Source organism: Penicillium pulvis (assembly GCF_028828015.1).
Source record: "Penicillium pulvis strain IBT 33274 chromosome Unknown contig_3_segment0_segment0, whole genome shotgun sequence".
Taxonomy (NCBI): domain Eukaryota; kingdom Fungi; phylum Ascomycota; class Eurotiomycetes; order Eurotiales; family Aspergillaceae; genus Penicillium; species Penicillium pulvis.
Genome location: NW_026643077.1, coordinates 826921 through 854495, shown reverse-complemented (window position 1 = coordinate 854495; position 27575 = coordinate 826921). Strand labels below are relative to the sequence as shown.

The 27575-nt window shown below is 46.0% G+C and overlaps 8 protein-coding genes across 8 annotated transcripts; 5 read left to right on the top strand and 3 right to left on the bottom strand.

Moving 5' to 3' along the window:
- Positions 1-7189: 7189 nt before the first annotated feature.
- Positions 7190-8659, bottom strand: N7503_006467 (FluC/FEX family fluoride channel; the record flags this gene model as incomplete). Its single annotated transcript, XM_057066014.1, has 1 exon — positions 7190-8659. One exon carries the CDS (start codon positions 8657-8659, stop codon positions 7190-7192), a length of 1470 nt encoding a protein of 489 aa, XP_056921483.1.
- A 544-nt stretch (positions 8660-9203) lies between these two features.
- Positions 9204-9928, top strand: N7503_006466 (fungal specific transcription factor domain-containing protein; the record flags this gene model as incomplete). Its single annotated transcript, XM_057066013.1, has 2 exons — positions 9204-9250; positions 9301-9928. 2 exons carry the CDS (start codon positions 9204-9206, stop codon positions 9926-9928), a joined length of 675 nt encoding a protein of 224 aa, XP_056921482.1.
- Positions 9929-10436: 508 nt separating this feature from the next.
- N7503_006465 (fungal specific transcription factor domain-containing protein) lies at positions 10437-11356 on the top strand (the record flags this gene model as incomplete). The annotated part of the gene is made up of 3 exons (XM_057066012.1): positions 10437-10775; positions 10932-11298; positions 11340-11356. The coding sequence occupies 3 exons, from the start codon at positions 10437-10439 to the stop codon at positions 11354-11356; spliced, it is 723 nt and encodes a 240-aa protein (XP_056921481.1).
- A 6813-nt stretch (positions 11357-18169) lies between these two features.
- N7503_006464 (uncharacterized protein) lies at positions 18170-18565 on the top strand (the record flags this gene model as incomplete). Its single annotated transcript, XM_057066011.1, has 1 exon — positions 18170-18565. The coding sequence occupies one exon, from the start codon at positions 18170-18172 to the stop codon at positions 18563-18565; it is 396 nt and encodes a 131-aa protein (XP_056921480.1).
- A 1204-nt stretch (positions 18566-19769) lies between these two features.
- Positions 19770-20255, top strand: N7503_006463 (eukaryotic translation initiation factor 3 subunit J; the record flags this gene model as incomplete). Its single annotated transcript, XM_057066010.1, has 1 exon — positions 19770-20255. One exon carries the CDS (start codon positions 19770-19772, stop codon positions 20253-20255), a length of 486 nt encoding a protein of 161 aa, XP_056921479.1.
- Positions 20256-21145: 890 nt separating this feature from the next.
- Positions 21146-22214, bottom strand: N7503_006462 (HPP family protein; the record flags this gene model as incomplete). Its single annotated transcript, XM_057066009.1, has 2 exons — positions 21146-21509; positions 21631-22214. The coding sequence occupies 2 exons, from the start codon at positions 22212-22214 to the stop codon at positions 21146-21148; spliced, it is 948 nt and encodes a 315-aa protein (XP_056921478.1).
- Positions 22215-25325: 3111 nt separating this feature from the next.
- N7503_006461 (uncharacterized protein) lies at positions 25326-25664 on the bottom strand (the record flags this gene model as incomplete). The annotated part of the gene is made up of 1 exon (XM_057066008.1): positions 25326-25664. The coding sequence occupies one exon, from the start codon at positions 25662-25664 to the stop codon at positions 25326-25328; it is 339 nt and encodes a 112-aa protein (XP_056921477.1).
- A 661-nt stretch (positions 25665-26325) lies between these two features.
- On the top strand, positions 26326-27045 carry N7503_006460 (Plasma membrane ATPase; the record flags this gene model as incomplete). The annotated part of the gene is made up of 3 exons (XM_057066007.1): positions 26326-26424; positions 26507-26566; positions 26623-27045. 3 exons carry the CDS (start codon positions 26326-26328, stop codon positions 27043-27045), a joined length of 582 nt encoding a protein of 193 aa, XP_056921476.1.
- Positions 27046-27575: the final 530 nt, after the last annotated feature.

Sequence of the window (27575 nt, the reverse complement as noted above, 5' to 3'; positions counted from 1 at the left end):
CATGTATATTTCTAAATTTTCCAACAGCCCCTCCAAAAAAAAGCCAGATATCCATTCTCTTTTTCGCATCTCAACTCGCCGATTCTGCATATGCGGCGGGTGCTCGGGATCATTACTCTGCATGACAAATGGCAGCCACTGCATCATTCAGAAGCCCGGACCTGAGTGGTTTTATTGGTTGCAAAGCCGAATTTTCCAACAACATACTATCTCATCTTGATGACGAGTCACCTGCTAGAAAACCACCCCTTGACCCTTCGCCTACCTCGGCGAGGGTTTGGACCACTCCACGCCGCAAATCTGCACTAAAAATTAAACCGAGTCAGTCGCAACGCACTATGAAACAAGACATTGAAGGACCAAAGAAGGTGCATTTCGATTGTCGATCTCAGCAAATGTGCTTTTTTTCACCCGTTGATGCACCGGCATCTTTGGAATCGAAATTGCGTTCAGATGTCAGTATCGCGGCGAATGCTGGGTTCGCAAGCTTTCGCAATTTCCAGCTTAGTTGGGAATACCCTTATTGTACCCTGAACTCGATATTGAGTCCACCGTCTTCATGGCAGCCCATTCAAATTCAGAATTTGCAGCTGCTGTCCACTGGTTGCAAGATTAGGGGAACAATCGCGGTTCTAAATCTTGCTTTTCAGAAATGTGTCAGCGTCCGCTTCACCTTTGATGATTGGAAAACGGTATCAGATGTTGCTGCGCGATATTATCAGTCACTATATTTGAAGGATCAAATTGTATCTGATATCTTCGGTTTCATAATTGACGAGGAAAGTCTACCATTGGAAACTGATGGTAGATTACAAATTTGCGCATCCTACCGGGTGCTTGAGGAAGAATTTTGGGATAATAATGCCGGGGGGAACTACGTGATTTTTTTGAACAGTTAGGCTGAGGATCAAAAGGTCGTGGCATTAACCACTTCAAAGAATATCATTACGAGGGTAATAATATCATGTCAGTTCACACAACAACTTGACCGCCAAGATATTCGGATTTTCACCCCGATCGCCGCTTCATTTTGCACGAAGTGAGACTATCGTAGCTTCAAGAAAATATTTGCAGTTATATTCCCCTCCCCAATGGCAAGATTCCATGGTCCATGACTGATCATCACCAAGAGTCAACACCTGGTAGCATGATACTATTGCGTTAGTAAATATCTCTTGTACGGGAAAGCTTCAGGTTCATACGCTAACAGAATTAAAATAATGAATTCTTCTGACCCTCAGTCACATAGCAGTGGTAGACGAGGCCCACTGCAGTGAATCAGACCCGGTCAACATGAATGTGCAATATGACATTTCCATCCTATCATTCATTCTAATCAGATCAGTTTAAATGATATGGAGGAACCAGAATATTGGAGTCATTCAAATGGCAAGATCTCAATAAAAATGGGACTTCATCGACCAAGGTCCTATGATACCTGCGGCCGCATTCAGAGCATAGAGTGCATTTAATCCTGAACTGATTTACTTTAGCCCGGGAAATGACATGCGGAAAGGATCTGAAAAAAACTTACCTCCATTCGATGTTTTATCTCCAAATCTTCGTTGCGTACATCGAAGTGCATGGGCGCATTGTGATGACTGTGATTATGGACTCCACATGACGGCATGCGAATAGAAAACTCTAGTACTTTATACCATTCATGTGGATTGTCGATGAGTCGATCGAAAGGGCTCGCGTTCCTCTGAAATTCCATTCCTCTCCCAGTCTCATTCGCTGCCCTCAGGGAATGTTGCAGTAAGTCCTCAGTCGGACGGTCAACTTTGCCGGTTGTTATGGGAAATTTGGAAGGTGGCCCCGTCCGGTCAAAAAGCAATTGCCTGCTCTCATCCGCAATGGAAGTTGATCCGGCATTCTTTAGAAGGTAAATAATTTCAACCAGACTCACTTTTACTTCAAGGAGTTCCATTTCGACCGTTGAAGTGATGTCTAGATTGAGGGCCACATATCCGTCCAGTGGCGCTGACCTCGAACCTATGAAGACTTGGAGGCAAATTTCACTCGCATTCCGCCCCGTAACACGTGTTGGATCCATGCTACCTAGTAACCAAGGATTCGGAGAGTTGACTATTGTGATCCCTCTGCTCTTCTCGACGCTGCATCCGGTACCCTTGCGTGGCTCAATCAAAGCCTTCAAGAAATAAGACGTTTGTTTGCGTGCAATGTGAAGGGTCTCAGGAAGAGACCTCCCCAAGAAAAGCTCGAAATCAAGCAGATACAAACCGAGGGAAATGAGGGAAGGTTCCGTCTTCAACCCTAGTCCCTCTAGTAAAAGCCGTTCATTTGGCGAATGCCGTTTGATAAGAGCGGCCTTTTCTTTATTCACACACTGACTGTGAGTGAAACAGCCTGGGAAACTCATTTCCCATGTTTCATCAACAATGACCTTTTTTTGAGAATGCCCTATGGCAATCAGTCAAATGATCAACACCAAGCCATCTCAAAACTCCCGTCTCCTGTTCACTCACACTTACGATGTTGCTTCTGCAATATGCCTCTTAGACTTATCGAAAAACGAGAAATATAAAATAATGTGGGTACATCAAGTTGAAGCTGGCCTCGAAGTACGATAGGGGGTTTGGTGTCTTTGTTCTGGAAAATAACCGAGTCCAACCAGCTGAAAGAAACGGAGATAGGTTGAAGCATAGATGGGGCTTCTTTCATGCGAATGATTCGATTTAATTGCTATGGCTTCCTCATATTTTGGTCTCGGCTGTCTGTAGCCGACTTGGACATCGAGCCAGGGCTTTCGAATGCATAGGGGGGTTGAGGTTTTCTTGGTAACATAATGACTTGTATGGGAAGAAGAGACAGACCGCAAACGTGAAATCCCTTGCTCCTTAGAACTTATCGGCAATTCCCGCGCCGGCAGGGGCGATAGTGCAGGATTTAGTTGAAAAATGGAAATTTTTGCTATCACGTGTCCAGGGATACCCGGTCGGTAGGCGTCCGTTTTGATGGAAACTTTCGTCAAGAGTGGAAGCACAAGGATTAGCCTTTTTTTTTTCTCCAAATCAGCATAAAACGGACCAAACAATATAGCTGTGGGGCTGCTGACTTTCATTAATTTGGCGCTCTGGTGGCACCGTGGCAGTAACCCTCTTATAGAACCTGGGCCGTCATTTCCAGCGAGACTTCCCTTTTTTCGGGGCAATATAGTAGGCCTCAACGGCTAGACCGAAAATGCGTCACCAGATTCAACCGCTTACGGTATTTCTCTTTCCGGGGTTTCCGTGTGTTCCGAGTAAAGCTTACTTTTGAAAGTTGCGGTTTTTGTTTGAGTAAGCTTTCCATCAGAACTGGAACGCCAGTTTGGTTATATGGTCGCTGACGTCTTTGCCGTTTAGCGGGCGCGGCCTAGAAGTTACCGCCCAAAAGTTCAGGCAATGTCACTGCTTTCTGAGCATCAAACCATCACCAATCATTTTACCCCAGGACTAGATTTACCGTTGTGAGGGCTTTGAACCAACGCCTTGATGTTCTTCATGTGCTGAGATCAATGCACGTTCTGGCGCTTTTAACTGTTCAAAGCAAGCTCACTGGAATGATATCTTTCACCCTCCTGAACGTACCTACCTACCTGATGTACGGGGTAAGAGGCATGAGTCCGTATGACAGCACATGAGCACGTGACAATAACAATCACTCGAAAACCGACATAACTCCCAATCAATTTTGAGAGTACATGAACATTTCACGAGAAGACTTTTTTTTCATTCGCTAAAACCCTGGGGGATCTCGCAAAAAAAATACATCAATCTTCCATGAGAGCCTTCGAGTAGCTGAGCTGCTTTGATATTAACCTATTCTTGACTATTTCACTCTCCTTCTTGTGTGGCTTAATCTTCGTCAGAGCTGATTGACCTGCCATTGTAGATACCGGATTTTGCCACGTTTGAGTGAAGAGAACATTTGAACGTGCACGACGCACTCTGAATTATATTCCCATGCGATCCGACGAAATTGTGCGGCGAAATGCTCCCATGCAATAGAACCAAAATTTTCGAAGATGGAGAAGCGAAGAAATACCTGAAACTCCGCTTGCCGGTCTTGCCGTTCCCGCCAACCATTCTCAGTTCGGGCTTATAAGCTCAACCACGGATATGTGCAAGAATCTAGTCCACGCATGATCGAAACAAGGTGCAACGTTCTACCCAAACTTAGACCCCATCCAATACTCTTACTGAGCTTCTGGTTTATAGGAGCCGCATATGGCTGAAAGAACCTGCGTAGAAGGTATTTCACAGGGAAAGAAACTATAAATCTGATTTCCCTTGGGTATCCGATAAACAAATCGCAAAAGAGGGCAACATCAACACGTCATTTATTATGCTTGTGGCATTGAAAAGCATTCATTTTCTGTTTCTTGGCGAAGCAGACATAAAAGCTCAAGCATGGTCGGAAACAGTCTGCTTTATTTAACGTTTCAAGTTGTCGTCTTTCCATCACGAAACTTCAGGTGATTCAAAATGTCCGATCATGAGCTGCCGGATTTCCCGACCTTGAGCGACGTCCTCCACAGATCAGTCCCTGGTTCATATTCTCTTGAAAATCTTCGCACATTCATGCAACAGAATCGTTGCGTAGAGATTTTGGACTTCTTACAAGAGGCTGAGGGCTATAAAGAAAGCTATTACGCAGTTTTCATTCAACTTGGTCCTATCACTCGTCACTCCGTACAGCGCCCTGAGGTTCAAGAGTTACGGATCCTTTGGCGACATTTAGCCTTGACATACCTTTCCCTAGGCTCTTCACGGGAAGTTATTGTCACAGATGGTGAATGGGATCAATTCTCAACTATGAGCTGGATCCTTCCCCCTCCTCCATGTATAATGAACTCAACAGTGGAGAGATCTCGCCACATACTCGCACATACTATATTTCCTGCATTTTTGAACTATCGATGGCAGGAAATCGAAGGTAGATGAGGGAAAGAGTCCTAAAGATAACAAGAAAGTTACATTAATTGTCATGGTATCTAAATTTGGTCCGAGTATAGTAACAAGTGGAGAGGAACGCCTGTTTCTTTCAAATGTTAGCTGTAGCGTGGTGACAGGGTTCAATGCTAACCCCAAATTTAGGCCTTAACTATGCCACAATTCATCTTCGGAAAGTTTCATTCTTTTTATAGACCTATTTAAAATAAATTTATACTTAGATTGGTGGCTGAATTAATGTTAACGACGATCCTCTGAGACCAAGTCTAGTTTACAAACTTAGCGGCTTGTGACTGACTAAGCTGGTCGTTTGCAAAGTAGGTTTTATATGATTATGACAAGAGGAGAGTGCAGCGTCTGTCTTTTCCAAATAGTACTTAAAGCCATAGCACTGACTAAATCAGCTGGATCGTCGACCTCCTTGCCTATCTTTTTCTTTACAATACATGAAAACATATGATAAACATTGTAATCGAGCATCCTGGATAGAATCCCCTCTTTCCAGGGATATAATGGAAACAAGTGAAGGGAGAGGAGCGATGATTCGGTAGAATACAGGTGACACAGAAAATCAACAGTTCCATGTTCAGTAGTACCCGGGTCAGAGAAGGGATGTTGCAAAAAAAGACGGGGAAAGACCCGAAGAATTTATCTATGTCGCAGAATGTAGCGGAATCTGATTGGATAGAGAAAATTCAAATTTGACCATACCTCAATATGAATTAGAAAGCTATAGCATAAGAGCCATTGCACTTCGGTGGTGCGATCAGCTCGTTGGGGGGTGTCATACCATCCCAAAATTTTGAGAAATCATGTATCCGTCCGCATTGATCTGCTCACCGATTAAGAATTTCCAAGCTCCTCGTCGCCAATGATACAGATGTGACGTCTCTTAAACAAGTAGTTCTCTTGTAGATCATCTCCACATTCTCGTGTTCCCTTATATCCCTTCTCACAGGTTTCAAATGTAAAATTCACTACTACGGCATCTTACCCTTGCTGCAAAGTGGTACCAAGAAGACAATTTTGAGAAGGCTTTGATCTCCTCTTAGCAACCTCTTGTATAACCTACTCACGCCAGGTCGAATAAGGGACATAAGAGAGCAGGGCTGGTCGAGTATCAATGGAAGGTCAATATGCAGTCCGAGAAATGTGAGCCTTGTCGACGGCATTCGACAAGGCTCACCTCCATGTTTCCCAGTGTCGTTTTTGTCCACCCCGACAATCCACAACCCGTAAAATACGTACCTGGGGATCCTACTCTCAACTAACAGGACATGACAGCTGCAACAGCTTGAATAGACGCGTGATGTGGCCGTTGACAGAGCACACTGACCATTTTGAAACCGATTTTGAGCCGACTGGGGGACCCAGTGATGATCAAGAAATGCTCTTTATTTGGTATCACCGAATAAAACTTGGCCACCCATGGTGTTGTATTTGTGAGAGCTTCCATTGCCAGTTTCCCAAGTACGAGGAGTGCAAAATCCGAGGGCTCCAATATAAACTATACACGATTCCTGAGATGGCATAATTGCCCGAGCATACGCGAGCAGCGCCGGATGATTGATAAAAATACCGCTTTTGCAAAGTCTGGTCCATCCCTTCGAATGATTGAATGGACTGGATCATTTTATTCTTGGAATAGGAGTCGAATCAGAAACCTCATCGATCAACTGCGCCCTAGTAAATGCATTGGTATTCCTCCTTTGATTGCATTTAAATGAGAAAGGTCCTGCCAGCAAACCAAGACGCATACACCGAGTTGAGGTGGAAAAGGTGCCAAATGGAACGATTTCCTGTAAACTCGTAGCCTTGGCTATTCTTAAAAAAGCGGGTGGAGGGGGAAGTAATCCAACTAATGTTATCTCCTGAGTCTGGCTTCATGAGTTTTAGTTTACCACAAGGAATGCGGTCGATGATGCGTTACTTTTCATGCCAATAAATCGATATGCTCATTTAATGCAAACGTTTACCAACCAATGTCCCTCGGATCGGCATCCGGCTGAAGATGCAAGTCTCGCATGAAACAATGATTTCGGACTATAAAGCTAGCCTATGCGTAATAGACAACAAACGAAAAATAATCAGCTAAGGTAGCGACCATGGGTGTCAATCCACCATCTCTCACAGTGTAACCCAAAAGATCATCTAGCACTGGCTTGGCGTTGGCCCCTCATTGAGAACGCCGCACTTCTGTCACTTCCAGTCCCATATTGCCAGCGAGGAATTCAACGGAAGCACGATGGAGTTACCAGACCGCGAGTCCACTGTAAGCTCCCGATTTCGACCACTAGCGCACAAAGGGCGATCATAACACTTATACCGCCGTACAAATACGCGTGACGTCTGCGGAGATCCGAAAGTTCTAGCACCCACGTGCTGACAGTTGTGAGACATCCGCAGAATCCGTCCATGATCCCTTGTAAGACCTGGCAACCAATGACGCTGCCACCGCCAAGACTAGATCCTCCGATCGGGGCATGCTGAATTGAGTATGCCATTCCCAGTAACATTGTGCCACACACATTCACTGTAAAGGTTCCAAGAGGAAAAGACCGGATTCGGCTGTTGAGTTTGAGGGAAATGAAAAATCGGGCTAGGCACCCGACCGGAGCGAAGACTAGAGCAAATAAGACCGGCCCTCTCCATAACTCTGCGCTCCATAGAGTGCTCTGTTGTGAATTTTCCGGCAATAAAATCACCAAGAGAATCACTGCAACCCATGAAAGGCATGCGAAGATAACTGCGGCGGGATCTAGTACTTTGCGCAGCCAGTGCTGGGGAAGGCTTGGTGTCCAAGGAGATACGCCAATCGCGAGGTGTGCCCCGAGAAAAAGGCCTGCCAGAGACAGACCAATTTCTGTAAACAGCACAGCAACTAGAGCCATAAAACTAAAACCACCATTCGGAGTTCTGGCCACAGCCGGAGCCGAAGCAAACAAGGAGATATCTGCATAATGGCCGATCGGCACGGGAAGTCGGTCGGCTAATGCCAGATATACATCTCGAATGAAGGTGGAGAAGGATGTTAGACTCCCGCAAAAACCCGTCGTTAACCCGATGTAGAGCGGTATCGTTTTCTTGTGTGCCTTCAAATGTGCAGCCCTCCGCGTGCCGTCTTGCCTCTCCTCTTCCGGGATTTTAGCCACAACCTCTTCAAATCTAAATATCTCCTGATCTTCGCTCAAAAACCCCATGATAAAGCTGCCTCCGACATTGGCCCAGAGAACGCTTGTGTTCACCGGCGACCCAGGGTAAAATGTCAGGCATTCTATGGCGATTCGGAGAAGCGTGCCAATAAATGAGAACAGAATCAGGTACCCCACAATGCATGTAGTCCTGGCTACCTTAGATAGCCAATGACCAGCTGGACTCTCGGTTTTAGTTCCCAAGCTGGCACCAGAAGCCTGGACGCCGTTGTTATCAACCTGAGCCGGCTCTGTCTTCAGTTCCTGGACGGTTGACTCTGAGTCTTCTGTACTGCGGTTTTCTAGGTATTCTTTGCGTTGGACTGGTTTTTCAGACGGGTCATAGACGGGACGCGGGGCGGCGACTTCATTCAAGTTAGTCTCAGATGCCGAAGACTGCGCTGTCGGTGATGGTGCCGCGTCATCGTGGCGAGGCGAAATAGTGGAGCTAGAATCGTCGCCCTGCGATCGGGCGCGGCTGTGATTGCAAGAATTTGTCGAAGGTGACATTTGGTGCAAAGAACGGCATAGGTGAACGATTAAGAAAACCAGCAATATTCGAAATGCAGGAATGTGACCCGAAGAGGATCGATTAGAAATGAAATGAAATTTTTATCCACCGGCTCGGGCGGCCCGTTCGTACGTATTGTCAACATTCATGGATGCCTATTCACTGTCCAGTTCAAAGAATCGATAGTCAATTCACTGACCTGTTCACTCGCAATGCTATGCCGCAGCATTACAGTTATCAACATAATTGCTTTCATGTCGGTTTCATTCCCCATGGGTGGCTGACCATGGGTGGCTGAAATGCCGGGCCAAAGTCAAGCTCGTCACGATGACATAATCCGATCAGCCGACGGACGAGCCATTCCATTTAATTACCGGCTATCCGTTCCGGGTCCCACTGAACTCCTCCTACCCCGGAACTCATGGATCCGTCCTTCTAAAACGACCATAACAATGAAACGCCAACGAGTCGGAATTGCCTGCGATAAATGCCGCGAGTTGAAGGCCAAGGTATGATTGTTACAGTTCTTTCTCTTTCTATTCGATGGCCGAACCAACTTTGGACTGCCACAGTGTGACGGACGACAACCGGTATGTTCCAGGTGCGAGGGCTATAGTTTCAACTGTTGCTGGTCCGGAAGGAAGCGTCCAGCACCCCGGACTCGCGCAACAGCCACAAATTCCGTCTTTGCCAATGGCCGGCAGTGCCAGTCGCAACTTTTAGTCTTGCAAGATCATCTGCCAGCGTACTCAAGAGCGGTCAAATCGTACGAAGCACTGATCGAAGAGATCCGCGCCAGATTGGATAGCTCCCAACAGGCCGGTCTGGATCTTAGCCTCCAGGATATTCGAAGTCTCGTGCCACAGGAACCGAGAGAGGTTGAGCAGGTGCCTAGCAGTGCAAATATCAGCGCACAAGTTGGAACCCCAGCGGCTTCTCCAACGACGTATGTAGGCAAGGCAAGCGACATCCATTTCATTCAGAGCGTACACCATTGTGTTCATGGGCATGAGTCTGGTAAGGATGTGTCTGCTCAGAATTACAGCCAAACCTACGTTTCACAGAGTTTGACGGCTCTGACGCACCCATTGCTATTTCCGTCACAGGCAGAGTCGGATCAATTTCTAGATGTCTATTTGTCGACAATCCACATTGCGTATCCTTTTTTCTCCAGATCAATTCTGCTTGACGCATTCGAGCGCTTTCGGAATGGGGAAGTTCAAGAGCCAGAATTTCGCCCTTGGCTCGCAATTCTCAGTAAAGCCTAGGCCCCTCTCCTTTATTCCTATTATCCTCTCTGCCAAAAGATGGCTCGTGTCACTCGCTGACCTGATTTAGATTTCATATTCGCTATCGGATCGTATTATACTTCTTTTCCACACGGGAAGCACTCTTGCGAGCGACATCACTTGCGATATTATGACCAGGGTCTCTACTTTTCACGAGAGCTGAGTGCAGACTGTTCCTTGCTCAGCGTCTGGATTTTACTAGTGCAGTGCTTTTTTCTTTTGGCCGTTTGCCATACGGACCGGTAAGGATAACGGGCCAAGGCCTCTCTGTTTGTAAACATTCGGGAGCGCTGAGACTTCCTCATTTAGGTGCTGGAACACGTTGGGTTTCGCGATTCGAATGGGGCAAAGTATCGGACTCCATGTCGGGTCTCCTTTAACCCCTAGCTCTGATCAGTCCTGGATGGTGAATGGCGATCACAGACGACGGACTTGGTATTCCATGTATGTCTTAGATCGACTACTCGCTCTTCAATTAGGCAGGCCCATGGCTATTCATGAAGCCGAATTTCAGGTGGAGCTGCCCTCGTTGAAGGACGAGTCGCCGTTTATCTCCTCTCATGACGAAGATTGCCGCTCAAGTGGTCCTTCAGGGCACGGATGCCTGATGGCGTATTTCCTTGAAGTGATTCAATTCTCGCACATTGTCGGCTTGGTCATCCACGGTCTATACCGGCCATCTCAGGTTGACCTGTCTCCAGACCAGATGCTTGAAAGTGCCTCAACACTTGACCAACATCTATTGAAGTGGAAGACGAGGCTGCCACGGCAGCTGCGCTTTGACCTGGGCCACACTTTCGAAAAGTCTTTGTCGTTCAAACGCCAGGTATGTCTTTTTTTGGCTCCTGATTTATCAATCCCTCATTGCATCGCATTTGCTGAAAACCATTAGCGTAATATGCTTGCTGTGAAGTACCATCATCTGCGTGCACTCATACACCGGCCTTTCTTGTGTCTTCCACTTCTACAAATGAATAATCAGTCCTTCATGAACCTGCTTTTGCGTCATAAAGAACGAATTGCTGAAGCGGAGTGGAATTGCGTGTATGAAGCTCAGCAGACTGCGCATTTGCTGCACAACATAGTAGACGAACAAAGTTTGGTTCATGATTTTCCTTGGTGGCAAATGATATCCTGCTTGATCTGCGCGAGCTCCATTTTGTTTGTTGCGGAAAGTTATTACCACGATAACAATTCCACGGATGGCAAAGCCTCGACTCAAAGTCTTCGAGAAGATGCAGAGACCTGTCTCAAGGTTTTTGAAGCTCTCAGTGTCAACTCGGCTGCGGCACAGAAAGCAGCGGACATTTTGGGATCACTTTCGAGGATGCATCGATCAGTGGAAGATGGTAGGTTCTACTTTGTTGTCGACCGTGTATTATATTATCAGCTGTCAACTTGCATTGACCAACCTCTAACACAATCAGATAATGTCACCTCTAATTTGCTGCCTACCGATTATTCTCCACTCGAAACTATACAATCCCGTCCTTACCATGCGCCAGTTCTTCCTCCATTTTCCCCGTCGCCACAGTTGCCAGTGGACATATCAGCTTTATGTGAATGGCCGAGTGAAATTTCCAATGCAATGGAATGGTCGGTCAGGTTCTTAGATTATCCTCACTTCCATCCACCATCCACCTGAGCTCCCTCTGTTGGCCTCGCATTAGCCAGGCTGTCTGGTGTGACTTCCGGCTCTCTCCCTGATTCTTGAATTTCTTGCTTGGAATAAAGTTGATGTTCCCAATCTCCGTTCCTTCACTATGTAACATTTTCCGTCAGTTTTAGCCATCTAATTTTCTTGGATGAGCTACCAAATCATTCGCAGCTCTTGATCTACAATCGTCTCTCGGGCACTCTTGCGTGCTAGGTCTTTCTTATCTCTGAGCTTGGTGCAGTTGGACAGCTCGTTTGCGGATCTGAGGACGGTGTTTGGTTTACAAGTTGATCATTCCTCTGATTAGTTCGTAGCGCCTTTCACATGGCATACTTGCTATACACATTCGGTCCCATTATTTCGGCGATCCAAAGGCCGATGGCAGAGAGGACATGTAAAAGGAAAGTCAAATGCCACCTTTCCAAACAAAATTTGTGAAAAACATGCAAGCATTCCAGATCGTAGACTATATCATTGGGCTGCACATCCTTTAGGCTTACAGAACTGTAGATACTTGTTAATACCTCGGTTGGATGGTGGGTCCATACTTACCAGTGATCAAGTTTCGTCTTGCCATTAAGCAGGTGTTCTTGCCGACACTGCTGTAGCTCCGTCAAGGTCCGCAAAGGTAGAGTGTTGAATCCCAGGTATGTCGGAAGATGATAAAGAAAAGATGGGTCACTTGACCGGTCCGAATGTGCCCTCGTGGGTTGACTGGATCGCACAGACACAGCAAATTTGCGAATCATTGCCCTACGTGCTGACTGATAAGCCCATTTTCGGGCAATCCCATCTTAATAGGGTTTGGCTTACATGACGACAAGGGTGGAGATGACGTACGTCACGATCGGCAAGACAAGAGCCAGGACTAGCTGCGACGTTGACATATGCCGGATGTTGTTTCGAGCCTTGAATGTAGTTTTCCTAGGTTTGCGACACCGCTAAAGGGCTAGTTCCTTCTAACATGAGAAAAAGAGAACTGCAGCTCTCATATTGCGCTGGTGGCAGCTATAAGTCCCTCGCCTTCCCCGCCCTACCCGGCCGACTATCCGGGGCATAATGGTTGCGCCTGCGTAGCCTCCTTTTGGCATGAAAATCAAGCCCATACCCGCGAGAATCAATGAGACAAGGAACTTGAGATCGTTTGTGGTTAAACAGTGATTACGAAATGACGTGTTGAGCAACATGTGCAAAAGCGGATCCACCGGTCGCAACTCATTGTTACGATTCCCCAGGGCTGAAGCATCATATGTAGCAAAGATGGATACCAAGCTCATTATTGAATTATCAATTAAATCGTCACCATTTAAATTCAAGTTAGGTAGGTGTGCACAAAGGTGCCGGGTTGATCACTATTCCCTGAACCACGAGTTCTGATGTCGGTCGACCTCATCAGAACAAAACGGTGACGATTGCGCGGGACAGTTCCTCCTCTTGGCATGACCTCTGCAAGGCGGAAGTTAATTGGCGTAGGGTTTTGATCACTTCCATTTCGTATTTGCGATCGGATCGTATTACACCTCTTTCCCGCATGGAAAAAACACTGGTACTCGCCATCACTATCGATACTATAACCAGGGCCTCTACTACTCACGAGAACTTAGCGCGGGTTGCTCCCTGATGAGTATCTGGGCTCTGCTAGCGCAGTGTTTTTTTACTCGCAGTTTGTCACACCGACCGGTGTGCATGCTTGCCCCCTCCTGTGCGCTACCCAAAAAATGTTTCTGGTACTAATATTTTCCGTAGATGCTGGAATACTTTATGGTTCGCTATTCGAATAGGACAGAGTATCGGTCTTCACGTGGAATCTTCTCCCGGCTGCAAATCCGAGAAGGATGTCGCCGACTGGCGACGAACGTGGTATTTTTTGTATGTCTTGGACCAGTTGCTTGCCCTTCAGCTAGGACGATCGATGGCGATTCACGAGGGCGATTTTCACGTGGAACTACCCTCTGCGGTCGATCAAGCCCCTTAGAGTTCTGATGATAAGGGGTCTGTCGCAAGCACGCTCCCAGAGCAAGGATGCATGATGGAATAATTTTTTGGAAGTGATCCGATTCTCGCACATTGTCGGTTCTGTCATACGAGGTTTATATCAGCCTTCCCAAGTTGAATTATCTCCGGATACAATGCTGCAAAGTGCCTCCGATCATCGTCAGCGGTTAGATGAATGGAAGGCTAGTTTGCCACGTAACTTACGGTTTGATCTGGGACACACCTTTGAGAAGTCTATATCGTTCAAACGCCAGGTTGGTCTCCTTGCCAGCAAGAACATTGCCGTTCTTCAGAAACTTCCATATTTGCTGAAAAACAAATCAAATAGCGCAATATGCTTGCGGTGAAGTTTCATCATCTGGATGCACTCATTCACCGGCCTTTCCTGAGTCTTCTCGTCTTGCAGATGAACAACAAGCCATTCATGAACCTGCTTACACGGGACAAGGAGCCAATTTGAGAAGGGGAATCCAATTATATCCATGAAGCCCAGCAGACAGCCCGCCTACTCCCCCATGGTGGTAGATGATCTCATGCTTGATCCGCGCCAGCTCTATATTGTTTGTCGCTGAAAGTTTTCACAATAATAGCAATATTCTTGGTGACAGAAGCTCGGCTCAGACGTTGCGAGAAGACGTGGAGACGTGCCTCAAAGTCTTCGAAGCTCTCAGTACCAACTCTGCTGCAGCGCAGAAGGCAGCCAATATGTTAGAGAGTCTTACGCGAATTTGTCAGACAACCGAAGAAGGTGGGATTTTCTTGGCTTTCTTTCTCCCTGTGCTTTTGAAATGAGGGACTTGCGAATTTTCGTCAAATTTACAGTGGGCTCGTTCAATACCCCATAGTTGATGTCGTCCGCCTTGTGTTTGCCTGGTATCGATCTACCACATCCCCACTTCCAGCATGGCGGTGATTCAGCTCCGTTTCTCCCGTCATCGCAAATACCTGCCGACATACTGTCTTCATTGTAGTGGCCAAGTAAAATATCAAGCGCCATGGAGTGGTCAGTTCGATTTTTGGATTATCCTCACTTTCAGGAACCTGGGGCCCCCACCTCGACGAATTCTTTTCATTAACAAGCTTATTACGCTTTGTTGCCGAACGCGTAAGTCTGTCTTCTTTAAATGGAGATATATACACTGGCTTCTGGATCGATTGCTATTTACAATATCTTGACCGGAAAAGGCGGGACCAGGTCGCAATGGCGAATATATTTACCGCTTCGACTTTTGTCAGTATGCACGCTGGCCGAATCGAGGTCAGAGAGGAAACAAACAGAAGAAATTAAAGATGCGGAAGTTGATACAGCTTGCCACCACAAGAAAGAACGAACACAAAGATCAATATGGTAATTTTAGTGTGATATGGAGAGAAGCAGAAGAGAACAAGAGAAAGAAGCGCTGGTCTATACTACGGGACCTGGTGGTCACCTGATCTCCAGGCTCTCACAGCCTTCTACAGACAAAAAATACACCAGCCGGCCCCTATTTCAAGGATGAACTCTCTCAAATTGGTTTTCCTGAGACCTGGGGAAGCAATCACAAATATAGACACATCAGTTCTCTTGGGCTCAAGGCTAAGCAATGACTGGAAGAAAACTTTCCCCAGAGAATCCATGTCTTCGCATGAGCGCCGCCCTGATTGAAAGTTTATATCACACCCGCTCGGAGCCAGGCCTGTTTGATGTCAAGGGACGGTGGCAAAGGGGGCAAGTGAAATGGAAAGTTGAATGCCACCGTTCCGAGCATCTTTTGTGGAACACATGTGAACAGCACAAGTCATATACAAAATCACCATATTTTACTTTTTCCAAACAGATGCAGCTACAACATTTGAAAATGATCGTCAATATGATGCGAGGTATCCTAGAAAGAGTAGAGAGACAAATGCTTACCAAGAATCCATGTCGGATAGACCACCAGGAAAAGGTTCTTCGCGGGACTGACACAATTCCGCCAGCGTCCGGAACGGTAGAGATCGAACATTTGCAACCCTCCCCGACATGCAAAATGAATCATCGGATTGGCGCGTATTCGCCCTCACAATTCGATTAGACCGGATTGAAATAGACAGTCTGCGAATCATCGTTCTGGATTGAGAATGATAGCATAAGCAGGTTTCCAGAGTAGCCAGTGCCATGAGGCAAACTTACATGACAATAACTATGAGGACAAAGAAAGCCACAATGGGAAGAACTAGGGCCAAAACTAGCTGCACACCCTTATTGGAGCTTGGAGAGGGTCTGGAAGCATCCCTGATCGCAGACATGGACCTGGGGGACATTGCTGCGTTATCTTTGGCCTCCGTACATCTAGACTGAGAGGGCAGCGAGGCTTCTCATACATGTAGGTTTGCAATGGATGCCTTTAAATTTCCGTCATAGCCGGGCGGGTATCAGTGACTCAAGCACTACCGTTCGCAGGTAGGCAATAGCAGGATCATGTCACGAAGATAATTAACTAATTAAGTAGAGGTTTCATAGTATTAGAATATCGTACCCTGGCACGCAAAACAGGCAAAGCCCGTCACCAGATGTTGCCGCCAAAATTCGTCTATGCTTCGGCGTCTAGACCGGAGAAATTGAATCTGAGGTGAAAAAAAGTGTTCGATTTTCATAGAACGAGAATATTAGGGTGTACAGACTCAGTAAAAGTCGGCAAAAAGAGTGCACTGAAACAAAAACCAATACCAAAAAATCATCATGCGTGTGAGAAATGTCCAAAATCATGAGTTACGATCAAGATGTCATAAGAGCATCCTGCCGAACACAAGAGATTGCTCCTCCCCGTGGTTTGACAACATCTTCTGCAAGGTGAGGAGTGATTGTTGCAGAATGCAGAGAATTTCGATTAACATAAACAATGCTAAGTAGGCGAAAAAGGACACCCGAATGGAGATAAGAATCGGCTGTGGAATATTCAAATCCCAGTAGCTGTTCAAAGCTCGTATAGCTTGGTGAAATCGTCTAGAGTACCGGCGCAGCTTGGTGGAGAGAAAAGGCTTCCTTTGAGAGTCACTGACTAAGGAGCGAGTTTTCGGACTCGATTTCTCGACCATTCTTGCTCTTGAAAAATAAAAGAGCAAATTTGATCTTTCGTTTGCCGAGTATAGATGAAAGAGATACTGTGAGATCTGACTTGAAGATAAGGCACTAGGACATGTCATGGTAATGCCAATTTTTACATACTCTGGTCAGTTAGCCTCGCTCATTTTAGTAGACTTGACAACACGACATAATCTAACCTGAATCCTATCGTTCCCGCCTACTTGACTGATGTGATGTCATTAAGAAATTGGGCCCGCGCGTGCCGGAACTCCAGTAGATTCACTAAATTGCAACCCTGACATTTTAAACTAAGGTTTTGAGCCCGGTGAAGCGTGGTGACGGCTCTTTGATAAGTATTCTCATAGAAAAAATGCCCTGAAAGCTATAATTTTGTATCAGATTGTTGATAGATATCCGAGAATTAACTTGCTTTGTACGGCGGTTTTCCCGGTATGGAGTTATTTTATGTAATTAATTGACCGCTCACAATCAGCTGACAGCAAACAATGACTATCTATGCAGCACGGAAAGTTATGTACTTACTCAGCGGGTAAACGTCGTTAGTGTACCGCATCTATAATGGAGGCCACCATTGGCATAGCACCTACCACGCAATAACCATGGTTCGATTTCGAATAAACGCGAAATTAACTTCTCAGGATAGATCGACTAGTTTCCTAGACCGGGTAACACGGAAAATGCGGAGAAGGCTGATCACGTCATCCAACTGAACTTCGGGGGGGGGGATAGAATCTACGATCAGACACAGATTACAAACTATTTAAATAGGATTTTGGCTGATTCGAAAGGGATTCGGAAGGGATGGTTTGCATATTACAGTTATCATGGCTGGCTATTACATCTATACACCATCCCTTACGGAACGTGGAGGGCTGACTGCCAAGGAGCTTTTGTATGCTCAAATGCCATGTTATTTCGGATGATGTCTTGTTTCAGAAATGTGAGGATGTGGCTAGCCAGAAAGCTATTTACAGAATAGTATTTTGCTGTAATACTAGTTTTACTTTGCATGCAGTAGTACTACATCGAACCACTATTTGCAAACAAGACTCCAGTCGATGGTGAATTTTAAAACTCATGAAATTTTTCATTAGTTAGTATAAGACTCAGCAGATCCGGTGCGACGTAGGAGTACGAAGCCAAGAATCAAGGGTGGGTGGGATGAGGAGACGGGAGAGGCATGGAATACCGATCCGCGCTTCCTCGATTAGAGAGTCCGTTCGCATCTCCAAGTATTCTATTTTACATGATCTTTGAGCATCAAGTGGTTTGACGATGCCGGTGGACCCAACAGTTCACCATTTACGCAACTTCTTTATTTGAAGTTACATCATTGAAATGCATAGGTACTTTCTGTTAATCGATTCAAGCTTTCCACCGGTCCGTGATTTCCGGGTCTTATGAGGGCCGCATTTGGAAGCATTTTCAAAACGGGGAGAATACATATAAGAAAGAAAGAGCCCCACTTGAGTGTTCAGCTCCGCATACGGCTGAACTTACCATGTTTCACTTTCAGAAATTTCGAGAAGTTTTCGCTACCCTTACCCACCGAAAGGCCGATGCCGAGCCCACAGAACAGAAACCGAAGAACGCAGATAATCGCTATAGCGAAGGGGTCTCTCCGGGTACAAAAAAACCACATTTACCCCACAAACATGAAAACTCCGACAACGACTACTACGGGGCCCTCTCCGAGGTAGCAGCCCCCGCGCCTGTTGAGAGACTGTCAGAAGCGGAACTGGCGCGCCATCCTTCCTTGGAGACAGGCTACGAAAATCCCAGGGACGATCCATATGGCTCATTGAGCGAAGTTGCAGCGCCCCAACCTGTTGAGAGGTTCTCAGAAGCGGAGAGGGCACGCCATCCGTCCTTGGAGCAGAGCCTTTCAGGGCATTGATGTGGATCTTACTTCACTTGCATTTCTTTTTCTTCTTCTTTTCTTTTGTCCTTTTTCGGTTCTTTATTTTTTGTCTACTTTTTCATGCTTTCATCGCTTTATTCTTTGACCTTTGATCAACACTTTTGACGTGTAATTTAGGTTCTTGCCGCTGTAAATTATTTCCCACCGTAAATAGTTTCTACGAGCTTTTACGAGAATGATGAATTAAAGATTAGTAGAATGCAAAGTTCCTACAACAAGGCCTTTCCATACATGTTCCCTTGCCTTTTGCCGACATAAAATCTGGTATACTTATCAGATTTCTTTTATCATGATAAGAGGCAAAATAGTTGCTCTTTGGCAGAGACGGCAAAGACGGCATTTTCAGTGCCTTCGAGTGTTGGCGGTCTCTCTACAGTATGGCGTGAAAGGTTCTGGCCGTTTTGATGAGCTAATAAGCATTATTGATGACTTCATTTCCAACCAGTCTTTACTTGCGGTTACCACTAATATGTATTCCCTTTCCGCAAAACCACCCGTACTCCCGACGATACGATCCCAACACCACTGTCATAAACAGAGCTCGAAGTCAGTGGCCTGCTAATATCCAGTAGTTGAGTTGATCTGTCTTAATATCATGCTCCTAAATATCTGGTCGAGAACTATTTTCATAGCATATCTTCCTTTCCGCAAATATTAGTCAGGGCCGTCAAGGTCGCACCGCCTCGAAAGCTCACGGCCAATCTAGCCGACAATTTAATGTGACGTAGGTGGCTATTTGTTATCACATAGTTCGGGCCAAGGAAAATATGATTGGTGGATGGTGTCTGCCGAGCGTTCCGACCGGGCTTGGTGGACGAAAGCGAAAGGCGCATGGCTTTCTAATTTGAAACGTCAAACATCATCTTTCTTTGAGTCCAACATTAGCAAGCTCTTCACGAACTAACCTCGGAAAAGTATCCAAACGATCGGTATATCATCGAATGTGATAAACTTTCCATGGCGTACTACGCAATCAATAGGAAATGGATCCACCCACACCGTTAGCTTGACTTTTTCAACACAAACAAGCACTCGCTGGGTTTCCAAGTATGATAAATTCCGAGTTCAAACGACTTTTGTAAGCTGATAATCTTCTCACAGTTTAACTATATCGGATTTTCTACCGTCCAAAACATATCTTGCAAAAACGCTGTCTCAAGGCGATAATAATTTTCATATCATGATTTCAAACGCCCAGGCGCATGCGAAATGCCACAAGGCCCAAAAAGCACTCCAAGAGCTAAGCGACGAACAAATGAAAATTCGGAGTACAGAGAGCCCTCTAGGTCTTCGTCCAGCAAATCTGCAGCAACTTGAAGAGAAAGCCGATTTGAAACTAGCACAGGACCTGCTTGGCTTCGATCATAGCCCGATAACATCATCAGATACCGAATCTCATCCATCGCCTCTCGTTGGCCTTTGTTCCAACCCAGTATTTACTCCAAAGACAATGCAGGACTTTGATCTTCTTCGTGAAATACTTGTGCCTATCATCAGCCAGAATTGTCAGAGAGACGACTATCCTGCGTTCATTCGGGATCTTACCAACCAGTTAGTAGCAGATCTTCCTATCAAGGAAATCAGAAGGATTGGGAGCTCATTGGTCAGTCTTTCTGATGAAAAGCCCAAGTCTTTTGGTGGAAGCGAGCGAAGGCCCCAGTTCTGACTCTGTGTTTGGACCTTCAATTTTCTTCACATGCCACACTTTTGAGATTTCCGGACAACTTTGCTCAACAAAAAGCAATTCCTTCAGATTGACAACCACCACATATGACTTGACTCCCATAAGGTACTCATTTGTCAAGGAGATAATTTGTAATTACCAAAATAAGCATAGAGCTAGTATCACGCTTCAATCGGGACTAGTGATATCTGCATCGTGATATTCTGGGGTCTAAATCGCTTTGGGTGATATTCCTATAATATACAAACGATGAATTTGTCTAGATGCTGTAGCTTATCTTACGTACACTAGAATCCCTACATGTCAGCGGCGTTGAACAACTGATTTGCGGATGTACAGATGCCCATATGGCTACAACTTGTTCAGCGGCCATTCAATGCTCCTCTATCTTGAAATAAGATGAGTGAATGGAGTTGATCAAGCTCAAGTTCGCGTTACCAACCGATGGCACTTGAAAGTCCAAGTTGAAGCATTGTTGATAGTCCTTGTGAGACGCACGAAAGAGGCCTAATACCCAAACAAAAGACGATCGTTGTAGCTATATTATACATTGATACTTGTTCAAGTCAGCATTGGAAACTGAAATATAAGTACACGTGCGAATTTGATCATATATCCATAAAAGTGGTTGATTATTCAAGACAGATGAAAGCGTGCGGTAGACCTCGGGAGACAGACGAGAACCGGTCATTTTATTTTCCACAATGAGCAGCCTCGGCCGTAGGTATGTCTGCAAGCCCATAACACCATGTTTTCATAGCTTTATCGAAGGAGTGATTTTCCAATAAAAAATTATTCTTGAGAGACTTCAGGTCGCATGTACGGCGGCTAAACCTGCCGAAGCCTCGGAAACTGATCGAATTGTTGCCAGGCTATCCGTCGTGAGGCCGCTCACGTGCATCATCTGCATTAGAATCTGTATGAGAGATAGGTTGCTCTAGCTCAGGGACCGATTCGTCACTTTCAACTGCGAGATCACCCTCTTCAGATTCCTCCCTTTCGACTTCAGCTTCCTCGACCTCACGAAGAGACTCATCGTGCTCCTCCACAGGGTCACAAACAAAGGTAGGTCCCGGGGCCCACCAGTGGAGTGGGTAGCGACGACGTCCCAAGTTGTTAATGATCAGAGCCCACCCGAGCATGATCAAAGATGACGCGATGACAGTTGGGAGATACCGCCATGAGAGGTAAACCACGTCCGCCAGAACAGCCGCATTTAATCCTGTTGCTCCAGCCCTGGAAAACGAATATTAGCCTTTAAATATCGGAGGGATATTCACTGAAGAAAGGGCTGCCAATATCGCATCATATCCGTCTCTGCTTTGGAAACAATAATGAAAAATGAATATACACCTACGGTGGATGAGCGGTTCCTGTTATGAGCATCACAAGCAGCGATGTCGCCATTGACAAACCTCCATTAATGAACGTAGAAGGATGGAAATGCGTGTTATCCAAATATCCTCTATACTGTCCATTCAGGACAAACAAGCGCGTGATGCATGTTCCTACCAGAGCGGAGAGGAAATGGCCAAGAACAAAGTTACGCGGTTGTGCGACTGGAGACTCGATCACCCCATAAAGAAGGACCGCGGAAGCACCGAAGGACGTGATGATGATCGGCGCACTGTAGACATCCCGAAACGCGGTACTAGTGGACATGATCGCTTCGATCAACAAAATTCCCCCAAAAGCTCCAATCCAGGCGAACAGCCATGTTTCATATTTCAACGGAATTTTGCTGAGCCACGAAAAGGGTGGAAACGGCAGAGGAGAATATGGTGGACTGGCGTCGGGGGCTCGATAACCAGTGAACCGCGAGATGATCTCGGGCAGCTGGCTTCGGTAGTCACGACGGAACTTGAACTGCTGCGACCAAGATCTTCGTCTACCCTGAAAGCCGCCATTCTGGTGACCTGCTTTTTCCCGGAAGGGACTCATTCTGTGTTCTCGATTATTACAGTCAAGATGTCTAGACAAAGAAAGCGAAAGTTGTGAACAGAACCATGAATATTGAGTCTACTTGACTTTTTATTTATAATAATAGCTCTCCTCTCAGCTGAAACGGGATAGATGAAGGGTATGAAGTCATCAGTCACGCCCACCGAGCCAGTGAAGGGGCCATTTCATCGGAACGGACGATCCGGAAGCAGGCTGGTCTTTAAGCTCAATGAGCGGTGTCATAGACACTTGCCGGCATGCAATACGTCAAACTTGGTTGTCGTGACAAGGCACACGGCTGAATCCTTTCTCTCCTCACAAGGAGGGGTTTGAGTTTATAGAAGCTGTTGATCATAGGTAGACCTTCCGGCTCGGAAATAATGTTGCCTCCCTTTCTTGTTTTTGACGGTCGAGAAATGCAGCTCCGACCACTCTGTACTAGACTGGGGTGTGGAGATGAGGGTAAAGCAGTAAAACGCGAGTTTGCCATTGGTGCTATCTGAGTCCACAAGGCTGCTCTAATAAATTATCACCTATATCTGCCTGTTGATTGGGCTCGCCAGTCTATGGAACAGCAAAGCCTCTTTCGTACACCGTTGTCAAAAGCGATGGACGTGATTAGTGATGAAAAAGCGAAGGATTCACAAGGCGACGCGATCAACGGAGAGAACGAGTGGCGAGCACCTCATGTTGGCCTTACAAAAACTGTGGGGGTGTTGCCCCCCGCGCGGTCATCATGAGGACGATAATAAAAGACCAACCAAAATTTAAATGCTTCTTATTCCTTTGATTATCGTAGCAAATCATGACATGGATTTATCTTAATACGCAAATCATTACACGGAATTATCTTGAATAAACGATGATCAGGTCTATCAACGCTGCTCAGAGATTGGATTCGCGGGGAAATCCAACTGTTCAACAGAACTAGCCGCGACGTTGACGCATGCCGGATGTTGTTTGCAGACATGAATGTAGTTTCCTAGTCTTGCGACAGCGCTAAAGGGCCAGTTCCTTCTAAAATGAGAAAAGGAGAATTGCAGCTTTCATATTGCGCTGGTGGCAGTTCTTACTTCGACCCACCCTAGTCCAGTCCCTCGCATTTTCCCGCCATAACCGGCCGGCTGTCCGGAGCATAATGATTGCGCCTGCTTAGCCTCCCTTTGTGTGAACCTCATGCCCATACCCGCCAGAATCAATAAGACAGCGAACTCGAGATTGTGCGTGGTTAAACAGTGATTACGAAATGACGTGTTGAGCAACATGTGCAAAAGCGGATTCACCGGTTGCAACTCATTGTTACGATTCCCCAGGGCTGAAGCATCTTATGTAGCTTAGATGGATACCAAGCTCATTATTGAATTATCAATTAAACCGTTATCATTTAAATTCAAGTTGGATAGGTGTGCACAAAGGCGCCGGGTTGATCGCTATTCCCTGAACCACGAGTTCTGATGTCGGTCGACCCCATCAGAACAAAACGGTGACGATTACGCAGGACAGCTCCTCTTGGCATGAACTCTGCAAGGCGGAAATCAATTGGCGTAGGGTTTTGATCACTTCCATCAACACGAACAGTCCCAGGTAGAGGAAAATTGACACATGGATGGAAAGGAGTATAGACGGTGAATTTCTCAATCCCTTTCGATTGGGGCTATCATGCCTCTTCCTGGTGTCAAGTCGAGGCCAGACCAACTTGGAAAGCCTCGGGGTATTTTGCCGTAGCCTGCCGAAATAGAGCGGGTTACTTTTTCTGGAAACCCCCACGAGGATCTCAAGGCCTCTTGAAACAATGATTGGAGCCGAGCTTCCACAGAAGGTGCTAAAGCTGGCGGTTCCAAAGTTTTGATGAGGTTACAATGGTATATGTTTTCAAGGTGCTGAGACAATTTACATATGCGAACTTTTAGCGAATCCCTGGAAGACCCAGGAATCTACATTGAATATATAATGTTCAACCTAGTGCTAAGTTCTCATCGATCATCAATGACCTCAGCATGGCCTGGTAGCCGACCCGCGCGAACCGACACTTCAAGTTTGGGGTAATGATACAACGCAACGATTATCATAATGCTATTTTAAGTGTTCCTTGATATTTACATGTCGATGACAATTACTTAATTAATGAGAAAGCTAGCATAGACTTATTTGATAAGCTGACTTTATTAATCGCTTAGTAAATAATACCCAAGGACTCCACTACTTATGACTGCGTTCGGCAGTAGCTAGAAGCGTTCATGTTTAGCCGTGGATTTTACTTACACACCAAATTTTCAATACCTCAAATTTCCCTCGCATAATTTCATTCCCACGTCGATCGCGTGTTCTCACACGATCGGGCTGATCAACAGAGGCTGCAGTCTTTCCCCGAAGGTGACGAAGATAGTAAAATGTCTCGTTACAGAGAGGGCATCGCGTGTCTCTATCACAAACCCAGGCGTCTATACAAGGTCGGTGAAAGAGATGATCGCATGGCAGTCTTCGTAGAGAGCAAGCCGTTGGCAAATCCTCTAGGCATATTATGCACACATCTGGCACTGGATATCGGCCTTGAGGTATGTGAGTCGTTTTTCAATTCTTTCTGCTTTTGGTTTCTCACTCACCTGAAAATGATGGGGGGGAATGTTTCGACACGGGGCGCTTGCGTCGTATCCACCTCGTATTTGGATGAATACGCGTTAGACATGGTGGTTGGGGACTGCTGAAGCAGACTATAGTGATGATTGTTTGGTATCTCGTGGATGTATAAAAGATGGTGGTAGGTGGCTGACGTGAAATTTGGGGTTGGTAAATTTGAACGCTTTTGCGGAATTGATGTCATAGCTCAGCCACTTTCCCGCACGGCCTTAGATCAGCCAACGGAAGGGAGATCAATCGGCACAAAATGCGTAACGTAGAAGGAATATTGATGCTAATTGATAAACCACCCTGATCATCTGACGGCGAAATGGCTTTTCGTGTTCGCGAGTGGCGCTTGACAATCCGGGAAGAACGGGAAGTACGGAAGAGAAAGATGATTTAAAAGCTAGCGGAAGATCGGAGTCTCCCATCCAGTCTAGGAAACGCTTGTACCTCTAGTTTTCAACCAGCTAGTTTGCTTAGGTTCATTTTCTATGGCCGACTATTACGTACATGCGCCATCCCCGACTGAGCCGGGGGGCTTGACGGCGAAAGAGCTCTTGTACGCTCAAATGCCATGCTATTTTGGTATCCAGGACTGTACAACTGGTAGGCATCCTCAAGGATAATAACTGCAAAATCGGCTCTCTTATTTTTTCTAATATCGGGCAGACCCGGGTACTCTTCCAGATAGCTGTGCGTTATGCTGGGACACTCTTGGTATCGAGTCTTCCTACCGCTGCCTTCCATGCGGTCACATTTTTCATTTGCCTTGTATCGACCTTTGGCTTCGGTTTCAAGACGCCAGCTGTCCGTATTGTCGACGCACATTTTATCATTTGAGGCGACCACGGGTGGTCTATACCTTTGAAACAAGTTGGTTTCACGATCAAGAAGTCTCTGTGCGTTGGAGGCGTTTCAAGTCATGGATATCCAGGAAATTACTTGCGGACTGATCCAATTCTCTTATAACAACCTACACATCTCAGGAGATATTCTATTGGGTAGGACAAGGATATCATTTATTTGTAACGGGCATCAGCTCTTTAACATGAATAACGCTTCTTAGGAGACAGGTGATGCTCTGATTTGTCGAGTCTCTTTAAATTCAGGAAAGTTGGATACCAGCCTCGCTGGTAGTGTTCGACTAAGGCGCTAAGCCAATTATCATTAGAAATTATTCATGATGAATGAATTGTCGCCTTCAGTAGCAATCTAACTTGATTCAAATTTTTCGAGATAGTTGGTCTTGTTGCTCGTTGTTTCCGCTTCTCAACAATTGCGGTAGCTGATGGAGAATTTGGGGGAATAAATAGTTCACGCTGGGGCAAAGATTGACAAAGATTTGTCAAAATCATTCCAACCCTGAGATAATTGTCAGCCAAAATCGTTCCTTTTTTTTCCTTTCTCTTTTTCGGCGACTAAGCCGATTTCTGGGATGGGCTACACGAAACGGGATGTGATAGAAATACTCTTTGGCTTTTTATCTCACATGCATCTACTCAACCCCATCCTAGCGCTCATTTTCGCTCTTTATTTCGGTTATGGAGCCCTCGGTATAATCAGTAATATCCTGCCGTTGAACGTCTTAGTCGGTCGGTACTAGGAGAAGCAGGCTGCTGACGTCCTTGCTTGATTTTGCGTTGCGTGCTATGGTTGTTCGTAATGATTAGGACGAGATCTTGGCCCGTAAGCTGGCTGCCAGTGATGCCGTGGTCACTGAGGAAGGCTCAGTTAGTCCAGCTGACGTCCGTTTGATCGTGGCTACTCCAAGCCCGCAAACTTCAAGATCTACAAGGAGTCTCTGAAAAAACCAAGCAACGATACTTTTGAGGAGAAGAATGATGCCCATGAGGCTCATTCCGGTGTATGTCTCCTTGTTTGTGATCAGTCTACCGTCTCTAGTAGATCTTTCGCTATTGACAAGCATATGACCGATGTCTGCTACTCTACCACCGGTTGCAAGCGTGGCAAGGCCTACGATATTGTCACTACTACCGCCCGCCAATCCTTTGTTGGTAAAATGGCTATTATTGTTCAAGGCGCCAATAGCCAAGGTTATTTTGCAGCTATCATGGATAACATCGGCGCCACACTGCTTGTTGTCGTTATATTTGGATCCTCGCTGGTGGGCCGGTGGTTTCTACCGTCACCTGGAGGTCGCTACGCCCGAAGATTCCAACAAACGTACCAAAGCCGTCGAGGACGATGAGTAAGGTACTTCTTATACACTTTTCCATGCTCTGAACCGGATACTACCCGAAGCTAGTTGGTTCACTTTTCTTATGTATCCCTTCATATATAATACAACGCACAGTAAATGTGCGTGACTGACAACCAGTCGATCATCTGAATAATCATTCATCCTGAGATACTAATACCGTGGTGGGAAACCCCCCTCTCCCCCAGGACCTTTTTATTCAGACCTTTTCACCGCATAATGTAATTTTACGCGTGACAGTGATGACCTTTCCACGTTGTCTATTTCCTCGGCGAATAAGTGATTTGAGTTTATTTGCATTAAGTCGTATCCTACAGTGGTTTTACAACTCATGCGCCTCTGTAGCATCGTATCCCTACCACCGACCTAACCGCAAGTAATATCCTCTGCCTTTCAAAACTCTGCCTGGTTCCCAGCCATGACTTCTAAATAAAAGCTGCTTTCTGTCATGAATTTTGTTATCATCTGTGCCAATCTCGGGGGACACGAGCTCTATGAAATGGGCTTCTTGACAAGGGAGA